The sequence below is a fragment of the Tursiops truncatus genome, chromosome 10 (assembly GCF_011762595.2).
Source record: "Tursiops truncatus isolate mTurTru1 chromosome 10, mTurTru1.mat.Y, whole genome shotgun sequence".
In the NCBI taxonomy this organism is placed as follows: Eukaryota; Metazoa; Chordata; class Mammalia; order Artiodactyla; family Delphinidae; genus Tursiops; species Tursiops truncatus.
In genome coordinates this window covers 91,808,451-91,825,163 of record NC_047043.1, presented here as the reverse complement: position 1 = coordinate 91,825,163, position 16,713 = coordinate 91,808,451, and the positions used below count along the sequence as shown (strand labels likewise).

Sequence of the window (16,713 nt, the reverse complement as noted above, 5' to 3'; positions counted from 1 at the left end):
CAGGTTGTTTCATCTGTACAGATCTGAGGAAGAGATGGAGACTGGCAAGACAGCATCGTAGAGGTGGCAACTGAAGCTACAGTGGCCGAGAATAGCCAGGAAAGGCACTTAGACTGACAGGACAAGGCAGCTAAGCAGGACTGGTACTTTGCTATGGCAGTCCTAGGAAATTAATACAGACATTAAGTAGATAAAGGGTATTCTGGGCTTATCCTTTAGAGAGCTAACATACTGCAGTAATATATTTTGATTTTGACACATGCAAAATCATAATAATGCCTATAGACCAATTTTTGTAAAGTCTTATTTCAAAAACATCATCCTGTTATAATGCACAGCTGGACACTAGCTCTGCAAAAGTTAATACAATAAATTGATATCACATAATGCTTAACTTCGTGTCTCTTTTGCATTTACTTCTTTAAATAGCATGGAGCAGATTCAGGATTTTATATTTGTTGTCAAAAGGTATAATGTGTACTCTTTTTCCTGAGGCAAAAGCAATAGTACTTTATAAGGGAAATCACTTAAACAGAAATGGAGATAATAAACAGTAAAAAGCATGAGACATCCCTTCTAATGATACCCACTTCTTCCACAAACACCAGTCATTTCTTACCTATATTATCCTTTTCTTTGCAAGAAATTGAATAGCAGCAAATTTCTCTATCCTGAATAGCAGACAGATTCCTATAAAAAGCAGAATTAAGAAAATAAGTCTGTGCTTAAAACAACTGTCATCTTTTCACTCACTGCTCAATTTTGCTTGTTTTTTGAATTACTATACAGAAGAAATTATTTTACTGATACTAAAATTTTACGGGGACTTCCCAGGTGGCGCAGGGATTAAGAATCCACCTGCCAATGCAGGGGACAAGGGTTCAAGCCCTGTTCTGGGAAGATCCCACATGCCACGGAGCAACTAAGCCCGTGTGCCACAACTACTGAACCCATGTGCCACAACTACTGAAGCCCACACGCCTAGAGCCCGTGCTCCACAACAAGAGAAGCCACTGCAATGAGAAGCCTGTGCACCACAACAAAGAACCAATGCAGCCAAAATTTAATTAATTCATTCATTAAAAAAACAATGTTTAAGGGGAAAAAAAAATTTACGGGTTCACTTTTCTAGTATGTCAAGATTATGTACTCCAAAACGTGACTATGATCATTACTGAATAATACAGCAATGCTAAACAAAGCAGTGAGCAAAACAGTATAATTTAGAACCAAATTATTTTTAAAAAACCATCATTCATTCTTAAGACATACATTTTTTCAATTAGCTGTTTCTCATCCAAGGCATTAGGAAGATCTCTCTTGTTTCCAAGTACTAGCACCTTTAAAAAGAAAAGATACTGAGTAAATTTTACCTAAGAAAATGTCACAGAAGCATACCATATGCATATCTGTAGACATTAAAATCAGGATGTTACATCATGCCATAATTAAAGTATATTTATGTGACTGGTGGCCTATCTCATTCATTTAATCATTCAAATTAGAATTTATTCTAACTCCTACCATGCACATGTCCTTAATTCAATATGTGGCTGCCAACTTCTATTTGAAATATTCTAAGTCTACGGTATACATTCTGCTATTTCTTAATAAATCTTTACCAAGAAGTGAATATGATCTTAACAACCAAGGGTGGAGGAATGAGTTTAAACTATTTTTACCTGTTAGTCATTAATCTAACAGTAAACATGTAAATAAGCCTTTAAAATTCTACACCCATCCTATAAAATATAATGTATAAATATTCTAAGATAATGGATAAGACTGGGGTTCAGAATAAATGCAGTAGCCATAAACTCTGAGAATAAATATCACCATCTGATTGGTAGATGTGCTTTGAAAAACAAGGGAAGTGGAGAGGGGCGTCCCAATCATCGCTCTATCTTCCCCAGGTACATCCATTCTACCTTATGAAAAGCAAAACCTATGAGTACATATAACGTACTTGATAACATCCTTACTGAGTCAACGTTCTCTAAGAAACTGTATCTTTGACCAATCCTGAGAAAGTACACGCCATGTCTACCTTGTCATCTTGTTAAACACTGGTCAAACCTATTTCTTTCACTTAATACATGCCCCTACCCCCACCCCTAACTCCAAACACGGCGACTGATTCTATTTCTAGGCCCTAGACGCTTAGTTCTCACGAAGGAGAAAGAGCCAAGGACGGAGACAGACAGCCAGGGTCACCAGGAGCTCCCCGGGGAACGCTAAATCACAGGGGTCGGAGAGCCAAAAGCCAAATCTCAGCGCCTGCGGTCAGCCCGTCCTCCCCTCCCCAACTCTTACCCCTCTCTACACTCTTATTTAAGTCACCCCACGTTCTCAACCTGGACCTGTGTGAGTTTTAAAAACTGCATCATGGTCATTTGTGATCAGTTGTCAGTTTGGGGTTGCCTGACATCTTAGCCCTCTTCCTACATTTAAGAAATCTTCCACCTTATGAACCTGCCTCCCAATAAAGCTTCTTGCTTCTGTAGACAACTTCTTTTCCAACCTTCCTTTCTGCTGGAGAATGGACACATAATCTAGGATCAACCAGAACTACAAATGCAGAGTCAGTACTGCAAGAAAGTGGGGATAGAGAATCCATTCTGCTAGGGAAGGGGCATCAACTAAATGACCTTCCAATCGGAGCAACTGTGTCTGGTGTTCAGAAACTGCATGAAGTCACCAGACTTACTCGATGGTGTAAGTCTGGATGTGGTCCTAGCAGCTGCTGAGCCTCCCTTGTTCCAGCCTATTTTCTGAAGATGGTTATGGGCAGCCTTCTCCCAGACTCGGTGAGATACCCAATATCCTTTCAGTAAATTCCTTTCTACTTAAATCAGCTTTCTTTTCTATTGCTTGCAACTAAGAACTCTTACGGTGACCAAGATAAGACTGATTCTCTTACTTATGGTATGTAAAACTAGTTGTTAACATAGAAGAAGAAGAATAGACTTTGAAGTCAGAAAGACATGGAGTCAAAACCTAGCTGTGCCAAAATGCTAATGACCGTGTGATCTTGAGTGAACAACAACTATTACAAAGGAGGGATCACACCATCGACCTCAATACCTTGTGAGGATTAACTGAGACAACATACCGCGAGGATCTGACACTCGTGAACTGGTCATGAGGATAAAGCCTAGTCCTTTCCAGCATCCCTTAGCTCAACAAATGGCACCACCTTCCACCTGACTAAAAGAGCCAGGAACTAGGAACTATCCTTTATATCTTCCCATGTAAAACTACCAAGTCTGGTGGCCACTCTTCCTAAACCAGTCTATTTCCTTCTCACGACCTTGTCTACGACCACCCTAATCCATGGTACTCTATTTTGCCAAGACAACTTCAATAGCTTCCTAAAACTGTCGTCCTTACAGTCACGCTTCAATCCATTCTTAAAGTGACATCAGAATGATTTAGATGATAAATCTCATCATTTAAAAACATCCAGGGAGGGCTTCCCTGGTGGCGCAGTGGTTGAGAATCCGCCTGCCGATGCAGGGGATGTGGGTTCGTGCCCCGGTCCGGGAAGATCCCACATGCCGCAGAGCTGCTGGGCCCGTGAGCCATGGCCGCTGAGCCTGCGAGTCCAGAGCCTGTGCTCCGCAACGGGAGAGGCCACAACAGCGAGAGGCCCGCGTACCGCAAAAAACAACAACAACAAAACACCCAGGGAGCTTCAAGATGGCGGAAGAGTCAGACGCAGAGATCACCTTCCTCCCCACAGATACATCAGAAATACATCTACACGTGAAACTGCTCCTACAGAACACTGACTGAACGCTGGCAGAAGACCTCAGACCTCCCAAAAGGCAAGAAACTCCCCACGTACCTGGGTAGGGTGAAAGAAAAAAGAATAAGCAGAGACAAAGAACCGGGATGAACCTGCCCCAGTGGGAGGGAGCTGTGAAGGAGTAAAGGTTTCCACACACTAGGAAGCCCCTTCGTGGGCAGAAGCTGCGGGTGGCACGGGGGGGGAGCTTCAGAGCCATGGAGGAGAGCGCAGGAACAGGGGTGCGGAGGGCAAAGAAGAGAGATTCCCGCACAGAGGATCGGTGCCGACCGGCACTCACCAGCACGAGAGGCTTGTCTGCTCACCTGCCGGGGCGGGCGGGGCTGGGAGCTGAGGCTCAGGGTCGGAACACAGGGAGAGGACTGGGGTTGGCTGCGTGAACACAGCCTGAAGGGGGTTAGTGCACCACGGCTAGCCGGGAGGGAGTCCGGGAAAAAGGCTGGAACTGCCTAAGAGGCAAGAGACCATTGTTTCCTGGTGCGCGAGGAGAGGGGATTCAGAGCACCACCTAAATGAGCTCCAGAGACGGGCGCGAGCCGCGGCTAACAGCGCGGACCCCAGAGACAGGCATGAGATGCTAAGGCTGCTGCTGCCGCCACCAAGAAGCCTGTGTGCGAGCACAGGTCACTCTCCACACCTCACCTCACGGGAGCCTGTGCAGCCCGCCACCGCCAGGGTCCCGGCATCCAGGGACAACTTCCCCGGGAGAACGCACGGCGCGCCTCAGGCTGGTGCAACGTCACGCCGGCCTCTGCCGTTGCAGGCTTGCCCCGCATCCGTACCCCTCCCTCCCACCGGCATGAGTGAGCCAGAGTCCCCGAATCAGCTGCTCCTTTTACCCCATCCTGTCTGAGAGAAGAACAGACGCCCTCAGGCGACCTACACACAGAGGCGGGGCCAAATCCAAAACTGAACTCTCAGAGCTGTGCGAACAAAGAGAGAAAGGGAAATCTCTCCCAGCAGCCTCAGGAGCAGCAGATTAAATCTCCACAAACAACTTGATGCACCCTGCATCTGTGGAATGCCTGAACAGACAATGAATCATCCCAAATTGAGGAGGTGGACTTTGGGAGCAATGCTATATATATATTTTTTCCCTTTATCTCTTTTTCTGTGTGTGTATGTATATGCTACTGTGTGTGACTTTCTCTGTATAGCTTTGCTTTTACCATTTGTCCTACGGTTCTGTCTGTCCATTTTTTTTTACTTAAAACATTTTTTTCTTAATAATTATTTTTTATTTTAATGACTATTTTATTTTATTTTATCTTCTTCTTTCTTTCTTTCTTTTTTTTCTCCCTTTTTTCTGAGCTGTGTGGAGGACAGGCTCTTGGTGCTCCAGCCAGGTGTCAGGGCTGTGCCTCTGAGGTGGGAGAGCCAAGTTCAGGACACTGGTCCACAAGAGACCTCCCAGCTCCACACAATATCAAATGGTGAATATCTCCCAGAGATCTCCATCTCAACACCAAGACCCAGCTTCACTCAACAACCAGCAAGCTACAGTGCTGGACACCCTATGCCAAACAACTAGCAAGACAGGAACACAACCCCATCCATTAGCAGAGAGGCTGCCTAAAATCATAATAAGGCCACAGATACCCCAAAACACACCACCAGACATGGACCTGCCCACCAGAAAGACAAGATCCTCATCCACCAGAACTCAGGCACCAGTCCCCTCCACCAGGAAGCCTACACAACCCACTGAACCAGCCTTAGCCACTGGGGACAGACACCAAAAACAACGGGAACTACGAACATGAAACCTGCAAAAAGGAGACCCCAAATACAGTAAGATAAGCAAAATGAGAAGACAGGAAAACACACAGCAGATTTAGGAGCCAGGCAAAACCCCACCAGACCTAACAAATGAAGGGGAAATAGGCAGTCTACCTGAAAAAGAATTCAGAATAATGATAGTGAAGATGATCCAAAATCTTGGAAATAGAATGGAGAAAATACAAGAAACGTTTAACAAGGACCTAGAAGAACTAAAGAGCAAACAGAGATGAACAACACAATAAATGAAATTAAAAATTCTCTGGAAGGGATCAATAGCAGAATAACTGAGGCAGAAGAACGGATAAGTGACCTGGAAGATAAAATAGTGGAAATAACTACTGCAGAGCAGAATAAAGAAAAAAGAATGAAAAGAATTGAGGACAGTCTCAGAGACCTCTGGGACAACATTAAACGCACCAACATTGGAATTATAGGGGTCCCAGAAGAAGAAGAGAAAAAGAAAGGGACTGAGAAAATATTTGAAAAGATTATAGTTGAAAACTTCCCTAATATGGGAAAGGAAATAGTTAATCAAGTCCAGGAAGCACAGAGAGTCCCAGACATAATAAATCCAGGGAGAAACATGCCAAGACACATATTATTCAAACTATCAAAAATTAAATACAAAGGACAAATATTAAAAGCAGCAAGGGAAAAAATACAAGTAACACATAAGGGAATCCCCATAAAGTTAACATAAGCTGATCTTTCAGCAGAAACTCTGTAAGCCAGAAGGGAGTGGCAGGACATATTTACAGTGATGAAAGAGAAAAATCTACAAACAAGATTACTCTACCCAACAAGGATCTCATTCAGATTTGACAGAGAAATTAAAGGTTTACAGACAAGCAAAAGCTAAGAGAATTCAGCACCACCAAACCAGCTTTACAACAAATGTTAAAGAAACTTCCCTAGGCAGGAAAAAAAAGACAAGGAAAAGACATACAATAATAAAGCCAGAACACTTAAGAAAATGGTAACAGGAACATACATATTGATAATTACCTTAAGTGTAAATGGTTAAATGCTCCAACCAAAAGACACAGACTGGCTGAATGCTTACAAAAACAAGACCCGCATATATACTGTCTACAAGAGACCCACTTCACACCTAGGGACACATACAGACTGAAAGTGAGGGGATGGAAAAAGATATTCCATGCAAATGGAAATCAAAAGAAAGCTGGAGCAGCAATTCTCATATCAGACAAAACAGACTTTAAAACACAGACTATCACAAGAGACAAAGAAGGACACTACATAACTATCAAGGGATCAATCCAAGAAGAAGATATAACAATTCTAAATATTTATGCACCCAACATAGTAGCACCTCAATACACAAGGCAAACACTAACAGCCATAAAACGGGATATCGACAGTAACACATTCATAGTAGGGGACTTTAACACCCCACTTTCACCAACGGACAGATCATCCAAAATGAAAATAAATAAGGAACCACAAGCTTTAAATGATACGTTAAACAAGATGGACTTAATTGATATTTATAGGACATTCCATCCAAAAACAACAGAAGACACATTCTTCTCAACTGCTCATGGAACATTCTCCAGGATAGATCACATCTTGGGTCACAAATCAAGCCTTGGTAAATTTAAGAAAATTGAAATCATATCAAGTATCTTTTCCGACCACAACGCTATGAGACTAGATATCAATTACAGGGAAAAATCTGTAAGAAATACAAACATATGGAGGCTACACAACACACTACTTCATAACCAAGAGATCACTGAAGAAATCAAAGAGGAAATCAAAAAATAGCTAGAAACAAATGACAATGAAAACACGACGACCCAAAACCTATGGAATGCAGCAAAAGCAGTTCTAAGAGGGAAGTTTATAGCTATACAAGCCTACCTTAAGAAACAAACAACATCTCAAACAAACAACCTAACCTTACACCTAAAGCAATTAGAGAAAGAAGAACAAAAAACCCCCCAAAGTTAGCAGAAGGAAAGAAATCATAAAGATCAGATCAGAAATAAATGAAAAAGAAATGAAGGAAATGATAGCAAAGATCAATAAAACTAAAAGCTGGTTCTTTGGGAAGATAAACAAAATTGATAAACCATTAGCCAGACTTATCAAGAAAAAAAGGGAGAACACTCAAATCAATAGAATTAGAAATGAAAAAGGAGAAGTAACAACTGACACTGCAGAAATACAAAGGATCATGAGAGATTACTACAAGCAACAATATGCCAATAAAATGGACAACCTGGAAGAAATGGACAAATTCTTAGAAATGCACAACCTTCCGAGACTGAACCAGGAAGAAAAAGAAAATATGAACAGACCAATCACAGCACTGAAGTTGAAACTGTGCTTAAAAATCTTACAACAAACAAAAGCCCAGGACCAGATAGCTTCACAGGTGAATTCTATCAAATTCTATCAAAGGATCATACAGCATGATCAAGTGGGGTTTATCCCAGGAATACAAGGACTCTTCAATATTCGCAAATCAATCAATGTGATACACCACATTAACAAACTGAAGGAGAAAAACCATATGATCATCTCAATCGATGCAGAGAAAGCTTTTGACAAAATTCAACACCCATTTATGATAAAAACCCTGCAGAAAGTAGGCATAGAGGGAACTTTCCACAACATAATAAAGACCATGTATGACAAACCCACAGCCAACTTCATCCTCAATGGTGAAAACTGAAAGCATTTCCACTAAGATCAGGAACAAGACAAGGTTGCCCACTCTCACCACTATTATTTAACATAGGTTTGGAAGTTTTAGCCACAGCAATCAGAGAAGAAATAAAAGGAATCCAAATCGGAAAAGAGGAAGTAAAGCTGTCACTGTTTGCAGATGACATGACACTATACATAGAGAATCCTAAAGATGCTACCAGAAAACTACTAGAGCTAATCAATGAATTTGGTAAAGTAGCAGGATACAAAATTAATGCACAGAAATCTCTTGCATTCCTATACACTAATGATGAAAAATCTGAAAGGGAAATTAAGAAAACTCTCCCATTTACCACTGCAACAAAAAGAATAAAATACCTAGGAATACCTACCTAAGGAGACAAAAGACCTATATGCAGAAAATTCTAAGACACTGATGAAAGAAATTAATGATGATACAAATAGATGGAGAGATATACCATGTTCTTGGATTGGAAGAAACAACACTGTGAAAATGACTATACTACCCAAAATAATCTACAGATTCAATGCAATCCCTATCAAACTACCAATGGCATTTTTCACAGAACTAGAACAAAAAAATTCACAATTTGTATGGACACACAAAAGACCCTGAATAGCCAAAGCAATCTTGAGAAAGAAAAACAGAGCTGGAGGAATCAGGCTCCCTGACTTCAGACTATACTGCAAAGCTACAGTAATCAAGACAGTGTGGTACTGGCACAAAAACAGAAATATAGATCAATGGAACAGGATAGAAAGCCCAGACATAAACACACACCTATGGTCACCTTATCTTGGATAAAGGAGACAAGAATATAGAGTGGAGAAAAGACAGCCTCTTCAATCAGTGGTGCTGGGAAAACTGGACAGCTACATGTAAAAGAATGAAATTAGAACACTCCCTAACACCATACACAAAAATAAACTCAAAATGGATTAAAGACCTAAATGTAAGGCCAGACACTGTGAAACTCTTAGAGGAAAACATAGGCAGAACACTCTGTGACATAAATCACAGCAAGATCCTTTTTGACCCACCTCCTAGAGAAATGGAAATAAAACCAAAAATAAACAAATGGGACCTAATGAAACTTCAAAGCTTTTGCACAGCAAAGGAAACCATAAACAAGACGAAAAGACAACCCTCAGAATGGGAGAAAATATTTGCAAATGAAGCACCTGACAAAGGATTAATCTCCAAAACATACAAGCAACTCATGCAGCTCAATATCAAAAAAACAAACAACCCAATCCAAAAATGGGCAGAATACCTAAATAGACATTTCTCCAAAGATATACAGATTGCCAACAAACACATGACAGAATGCTCAACATCATTAATCATGAGAGAAATGCAAATCAAAACTACAATGAGCTATCATCTCACACCGGTCAGAATGTCCCTCATCAAAAAATCTAGAAACAATAAATGCTGGACAGGGTGTGGAGAAAAGGAAACCCTCTTGCACTGTTGGTGGGAATGTAAATTGGTACAGCCACTATGGAGAACAGAATGGAGGTTCTTTAACAAACTAAAAACAGAACTACCATCCGACCCAGCAATCCCACTACTGGGCATATACGCTGAGAAAACGATAATTCAAAAAGAGTCATGTACCAAAATGTTCATTGCAGCTCTTTTTACAATAGCCAGGAGGTGGAAGCAACCTAAGTGTCCATCATCGGCTGAATGGATAAAGAAGATGTGGCACATATACACAATGGAATATTACTCAACCATAAAAAGGAACGAAATTGAGTTATTTGTAGTGAGGTGGATGGACCTAGAGACTGTCATACAGAGTGAAGTAAGTCAGAAAGAGAAAAACAAATACCAATGCTAACACATATATACATGGAATCTAAAAAAAGAAAAAAAAATGATCAGAAGAACCTAGGGGCAAGACAGGAATAAAGATGCAGACCTACTAGAGAATGGACTTGAGGATATGGGGAGGGGGAAGGGTAAGCTGGGACAAAGTGAGACAGTGGCATGGACATACATACATACAGTACCAAACGTAAAATAGATAGCTAGAGGGAAGCAGGTGCACAGCACAGGGAGATCAGCTCGGTGCTTTGTGTCCACCTAGAGGGGTGGGATAGGGAGGGTGGGAGGCAGACCCAAGATGGAGGGGATATGGGGATATATGTATAGCTGATTCACTTTGTTATACAGCAGAAACACATCATTGTAAAGCAATTATACTCCAATAAAGATGTTAAAATAAATAAATAAAGAGAAACAAACAGTCCCGCCCCACACAGCCTCTTCTAGTGTCCGGGCCGCCGCAAGCTCGCCACACTCTACCCCACCCTCCTCACTCTGCTCTGTGCTCAAGAAACACTGGCTTCCTCCCAGTGCCCCACCTCCTCCTACCAAAGAGCCTCTGCCTGCAACTCCCTTTTCCTCCAGCTGTCACATCCCTCACATGCCTACACATCCCTCCCATCTCAGCTCAAGCAGCACTTCCTCAGGGAATCCTTCCTTCTTCCCTCAAACTACATTAAATCTCCCCTCTAACTTACAACTCAATAGCCCCTTGTACCTCTCCCTTGTAGCACTGATCACAGCCGTGTTATTCAAATGATTTCATATCATCTACCTAGCTTCCTACTAAACCATAAGCTCCATGATTGTAGGCAGCATGTTTCTTTTCACTTCTGCTCACTACTATTTCCCCAGGACTAAGCACTGCTCCTACTACATACAGTGCAATAAACAGCTGGTTAAGAAATGAATAAACAGCACACTGCACAGTATGTGGCAGATACTCAGTAAATGTAAGCCTTCCACGCTTTAAAACAAAAGACATTTTACTGATTTCAAACACAATAAATAAAAATGTGTAATTATACTTGTAATAATAATTATAAATATTATAATTATATAATGTAAAATTAACCAGTACTCCATACTCACTGGAATTCCTTGTAATTGTGGCTTATCTAGAAGATTATGTAGTTCATTTCGAGAGGCTTCTATCTTTTCACGATCTGCAGCATCTATCATGTAGCTTTACAGAAACATAAAGTGATCTCAATATGTCTCCACCATATTCTTTGATGATCGCAATTAATAGATGTTTTAATTTTCTTAATTTATACTACTGTAACTGTTCATTAAAATAAAGTCCTCGATTTTAAAAGGCTGGCACCCAAAAATACTTTCTAATAGACTGTTCTACAAACTACTATATATAAAATTAGATAAGCAACAAGGATATACTGTATAGCACAGCGAATTATACCCATTATCTTGTAATAACCTATAATGGAATATAATTAAAACTACTGAATCACTATGCTGTATACCTGAAACCAACACAATACTGAAAATCAACTATACTTCAATAAAATAAGTAGATAGGTAGACTGTTCTTAGGGGGCTAATACATGATAGTAAAACATTTATATCCATTAGCTCTTAGCTACATAAAAAGCAAATAAAACTCTCATTCTATTTTTAAAGTCTGATGCTAATGGGATTACACTAAGAAAATATCTAAGAAAGACTGTTATTGCCCGAAGTAAAAATTGAGCCTTTAAAAGTATGAAAACCAGCGTTTTTCCCTTGAAACCTAAACTGACTGCAAGCGGGGAGACGGGGCGGGGGGGGGGGGGGAAGGGGCGTGGAAGCAGCTTACACAATAGCGTTGACCCCTCTGCAGTACCGTTCCCACATGCTCCGGAAGCGGGGTTGTCCTCCTATGTCCCAAATCTTCAAATCAAGATAGACAGTTCTTAATAAAGATATTTCAAATAACACATTGAAGAAAAAAGCAGCAGAAGGAGGGGACAAAGATCAAGCAGATATGCTCATTTCCACAGTATTAGAGCCAAACTGCTTTTGAAAAACTTGAGGTCAAACAAGCTCTTAATCTGGAAGTTCTTGGGGCCACTTCTAAACTTGAAGCTCATACTTAATATGTTTACATTAGACCTAATAGGTGGTGCTTGAGCAAACATTTAGTTTCTGTGCAATACTTTCTTTGCCTGTTAACCAATAAATTTCCAATATTGAAAATACGTATTTTTTGAAATAGCACTCTTAGAATCTGCATAATCAGCCGTCATCCATATTTGGAGTCCAAGACAGAAAAAAACAGTTCATTCAGAATCTATTTTAGTTGTCTGATTGGGTATATATTAACATCTAAAAGTTTTTAGTTATTCTGTACATAACAGAAAACATTCCTACCTAGGTGCTTTTCTTATATAAAATTATTTTACCCATATGAAAGCTACTACCCACAGTAATTTCACTATTATGGCTACTCTGTAGGGCTATGTAAAGGTCTGAAGTCATGATATTTATCTTTAGGAGGCTTCCAATTTAGCCATAGACACTGGAAACATGCATGAAGACACACACGAAAAATTAGCAGCTTCATTAGATAAGCTATGGAACGAATTTAGTAAACAGCTTCTGTGAACCACAAGAACTGGGTAAAATGGCCATAAAGTTCAGGCTATAGAAGTAAACTCCCCCCATGAACAGGGAAGCCAAAAATAATACTACTAATAAATTAAAAAACAGTCCAACAGTCCATTATTCAAACCTATGAAACTTATTCTAGAAACAAAATTATGTTAAACTAGTTAACTTTTTACTGTTTTATAGTTTTAATTTTAGGGCTTATTAGCAAAGAAAGGGAAAACTAGTTTACCATATTTGCTACCACAAATATAATACTAAATTACCAACATTATAAACAATTATTATCTTTCAATATAAAATATCATTCATGAAATAATGTAATAATATCACATTCCAAATACTCTGAAGATGGGATTTTTCTTTCCTAGGAACACCTAAATCCCAAATAATACTTCTGCCAACCCATATGCTAAGTTTTTTATGGGCACTTAACAACATTTCAACACACACATTTTGATCTATTAGAGCAAGAAAGAAAAAAACTTGATTTACACACTTTTTTCGAATATGCCCACTCATTAATTAAGAACTGCCAATACTCATGTAAAACGCAAAGAAACAAACAGAAAAATTCCTAGTTTGTATCTGCTAACAATGTAAATCAAGTATGGCAAGAAGCTGACGTACCTTTATTGTGACGTTACCTTTAGTTACTTTCCTCATGTTGAAGCCCACTGTAGGTATCATATCTTCACTGAATTGACCTGACTGAAAGAAAACATTTTTAGACTAGTCGTTGTTTATTAAAACATGTAACACTGCAAACCTTTCACATCAACATTACTCTGTACCCATCTTAGCAAATAACTAATTTTTTAGTGACGATAACAATATACCTTAAGAAAACACTCCTAATAGCCATAAATCTTGAAGAGGTGCATTATTTTTTTCATTCAAAGACATAGTCTTCCATTAAAGATACTTCTGAAACTACTATAATTTTTTACATATTTTTAAGTTTAAGAAATACTGTACAACTACATATGAACATTTATTAATTCTTGCACCTATACGTGAATTTTTGCATACAAGGTACAAGTAAATCGGAAGTAAAAGTTCAAAGTTTTCTATTTTTAGGATTGAAATTATTTTGACAATACTGTTAAAATTCACTGTTGCTTTTCTGAGTCAGTCTTTTAACAAGGCTTATAAAATGTTTTCTTCATGAACATGATCCTCCCTTATGTAATCAATTATTCCCTTTTTGGTTTCTGACTTTCCTGTCAGAGGACTAAAATTAAATATCTTCTAAGAGTATTTATATTTTTAAATTTAAAATGTTCACCCATCTAGGATTTGATTATACAATGCAAGAAAGGACCTTTTTACAAATGTATAACCTATAATCACCTCACTCCTCATTTAATATTTATGTATTTACTTAGTATTTATTTTTGGCTGTGCTGGGTCCTCTTTGCTGTGCACAGGCTTTCTCTAGTTGCGGCGAGTTGGGGCTACTCTTCGTTGTGGTGCACGGGCTTCTCATTGCAGTGGCTTCTCTTGCTGCGGATAACAGGCTCTAGGTGCGTGGGCTTCAGTAGTTGTGGCACGTGGGCTCAGCAGTTGTGGCTTGGGGGCTCTAGAGCGCAGGCTCAGTAGTTGTGGTGCACAGACCCAGTTGCTCCGCAGCATGTTGGGTCTTCCTGGACCAGGGGTCCAACCCGTGTCCCCTGCAGTGGCAGGCGGATTCCTAACCACTACGCCATCAGGGATGCCCTCACTCCTAATTTAAAAATCCACACTTTCCTAACTAGATTGATGTGATATGCCAAATTCCATATAGAGACAATTCTATATCTGAGTCTTCCATTCTTTTCCATTAGTCTGTTTATTTCTAATTGGAAATAAATTAGGACTACATGAATTACTGTAGCTTATCCTACATATTATTCTATATAGCAGATCAAGAAGTTGGAATGTTCAGGAATGTGTTTCATCTCTCGCATTTGAAATAAACTTTAAAAATTAATAATTCTGTTAAAATACTAACTTCCCTTTATCAACTCTTGATACTTAACCAAGTCTCTCCACCTAGGCACATGGTTTGTCCACTCAAACATTCAAATCCCTTATATCTTTCAGTGAAGTATCATAATTCTCTAACAGGTCTTCCATCTTTCTTGTCATATTCTTTATTTTGACTGCAATTATGAAGTACATCTAATGAGTCACAATTGACACAGATTTTATATATTTACATATTCATATATTTTATTTGCCAAATGTTTATTTCTCAAGTGGTCTCTTATTTATTAGGTACAGCTCGGGATTATGAAATGTATCAACGTGGGAGTGATTAAACAAATGGAACTATTTTCAAGGCCCTAACACTGGCCAATTGTTTGCCACACATTCATTCCAAAACTGTCTACAAGTACCAATTGTACCAAGCACAATGAATTCCAATTTTACAAATTAATTTCTTCTACATAACCCCAAAAGTGTTCTACTTTAAAAATTTTTCCCCTCCTGTTCAGTGGAGTTTGGGCTAATCTCAAAAAAATGTGAAAGAGAGAGAGAGAGAGAGAGAGAGAGAGAGGAGAGAAAGAGAGAGAGAGAGAGACAGAGGGAGAGAGACAGAGAGAGAGAGACAGAGAGAGAGAGAGAAAGAAAGAAAGGAAGGAAGGAAGGAAGGAAGAAAAGAAAGAAAGAAAAAGAAAGAAAGAAAGAAAGAAAAAGAAAGAAAAGAAAGGACAGAAAGAAGAAAGAGAAAGAGAGAGAGAGAAAGGAAGAAAGTTAACACAACCATAATCACTACTTTATTTATACATACAGACATTATAATTTTCAGAACTTTCACATATACGATTTATATGTGTGAAGATCTAGTCATGATATCAAAACTACATATATCATAACTAGCCATAACACAAGAACAAAAAATATAACCTGAAAATGGGCAAAGGCAAAACCAAAGGCATAATCTATGAAAGAAATAATAAGATAACTTCATTAAAAACTTCTGCTCTGCAAAAGACAATGCCAAGAGACTTGGAAAACAAGCCACAGAGTAAGAGAAAAATATGTGCAAAAGATACTCTATAAAGGACTGTTATGGGAAATATACAAAGAACTTTTAAAACTCAGCAGTACAAAAACAAACAATCCAATTAAAGTATGAGCCAAAGATCTTAACAGACATCTCATCAACGAAGATATACAGATGGCAAATAAGCATATGAAAAGATGCACCACATCATGTGTCACCACAGAAATGCAAATTAAAACAATGAGATACCACCACAAAGCAATAAGAGTGGCCCAAATCTGGTATTCTTTGGTAACACCAAATGCTGATGAGGATGTAGAGCAAGAGGAACTCTCAGTCATTGCTGATAGGTTTGCAAAATGGTACAGCCACTTTGGAAGACACTTTGACAGTTTCTTACAAAACCAAACATACTCTTACCATACAATCCAACAATGACACTCCTTGGTATTTACCCAAAGAACTTGCAAAGTTAAGTCCACACAAAAACTCACACATTAAATGCTTACAGCATCGTTATTTATAATTGTTAAAACCTGAAAGCAACCAAGATGTCCTTCAATAAGTGAATGGATAGACTGGTATATCCAGACAATGCAGTATTATTCAGTACTAAAAGAAATTAGCTATTAAGCGACAAAAGACATGGAGAAGCCTCAAATGCATATTTAATGAAAGACCCAATGTGGAAAGACTACATGCTGTATGATTCCAACAATATCACATTATGAAAAAGTCAAAACTATGAAAACAGTAAAAATATCAGTGGTTGTCAGGGGCTGGAGAATGAAAAACAATATGGCAGTTCCTCAAAAAATTAAAAATAGAATTACCACATGATCCAGCAATTCCAGTTCATTTGGGTATATACCCAAATGAAAGCAGGAACTTGAAGAAATATTTGTATAACCACGTTCACAGCTGAATTATTCATAATAGCCACAAAGTGGAAGCAACCTGAGTGTCCACCTGCAGATGAGCAGATAAAGTGTG

The 16,713-nt window shown here is 39.1% G+C and overlaps 1 protein-coding gene across 1 annotated transcript in view; it reads right to left on the bottom strand.

Annotated features, from left to right (window-relative positions):
- ARL8B (ARF like GTPase 8B) overlaps positions 1 to 16,713 on the bottom strand; it is a 65,713-nt gene that overhangs the window by 3,334 nt on the left and 45,666 nt on the right. Inside the window, exons 2-6 of the mRNA XM_019947626.3 lie at positions 13,359 to 13,439; positions 11,938 to 12,011; positions 11,214 to 11,307; positions 1,273 to 1,340; positions 620 to 690 (exon numbers count right to left, since the gene is read on the bottom strand). Of these exons, the coding sequence (XP_019803185.2) occupies positions 620 to 690; positions 1,273 to 1,340; positions 11,214 to 11,307; positions 11,938 to 12,011; positions 13,359 to 13,439 (388 nt within the window). The remainder of the gene's footprint in view (positions 1 to 619; positions 691 to 1,272; positions 1,341 to 11,213; positions 11,308 to 11,937; positions 12,012 to 13,358; positions 13,440 to 16,713) is intronic.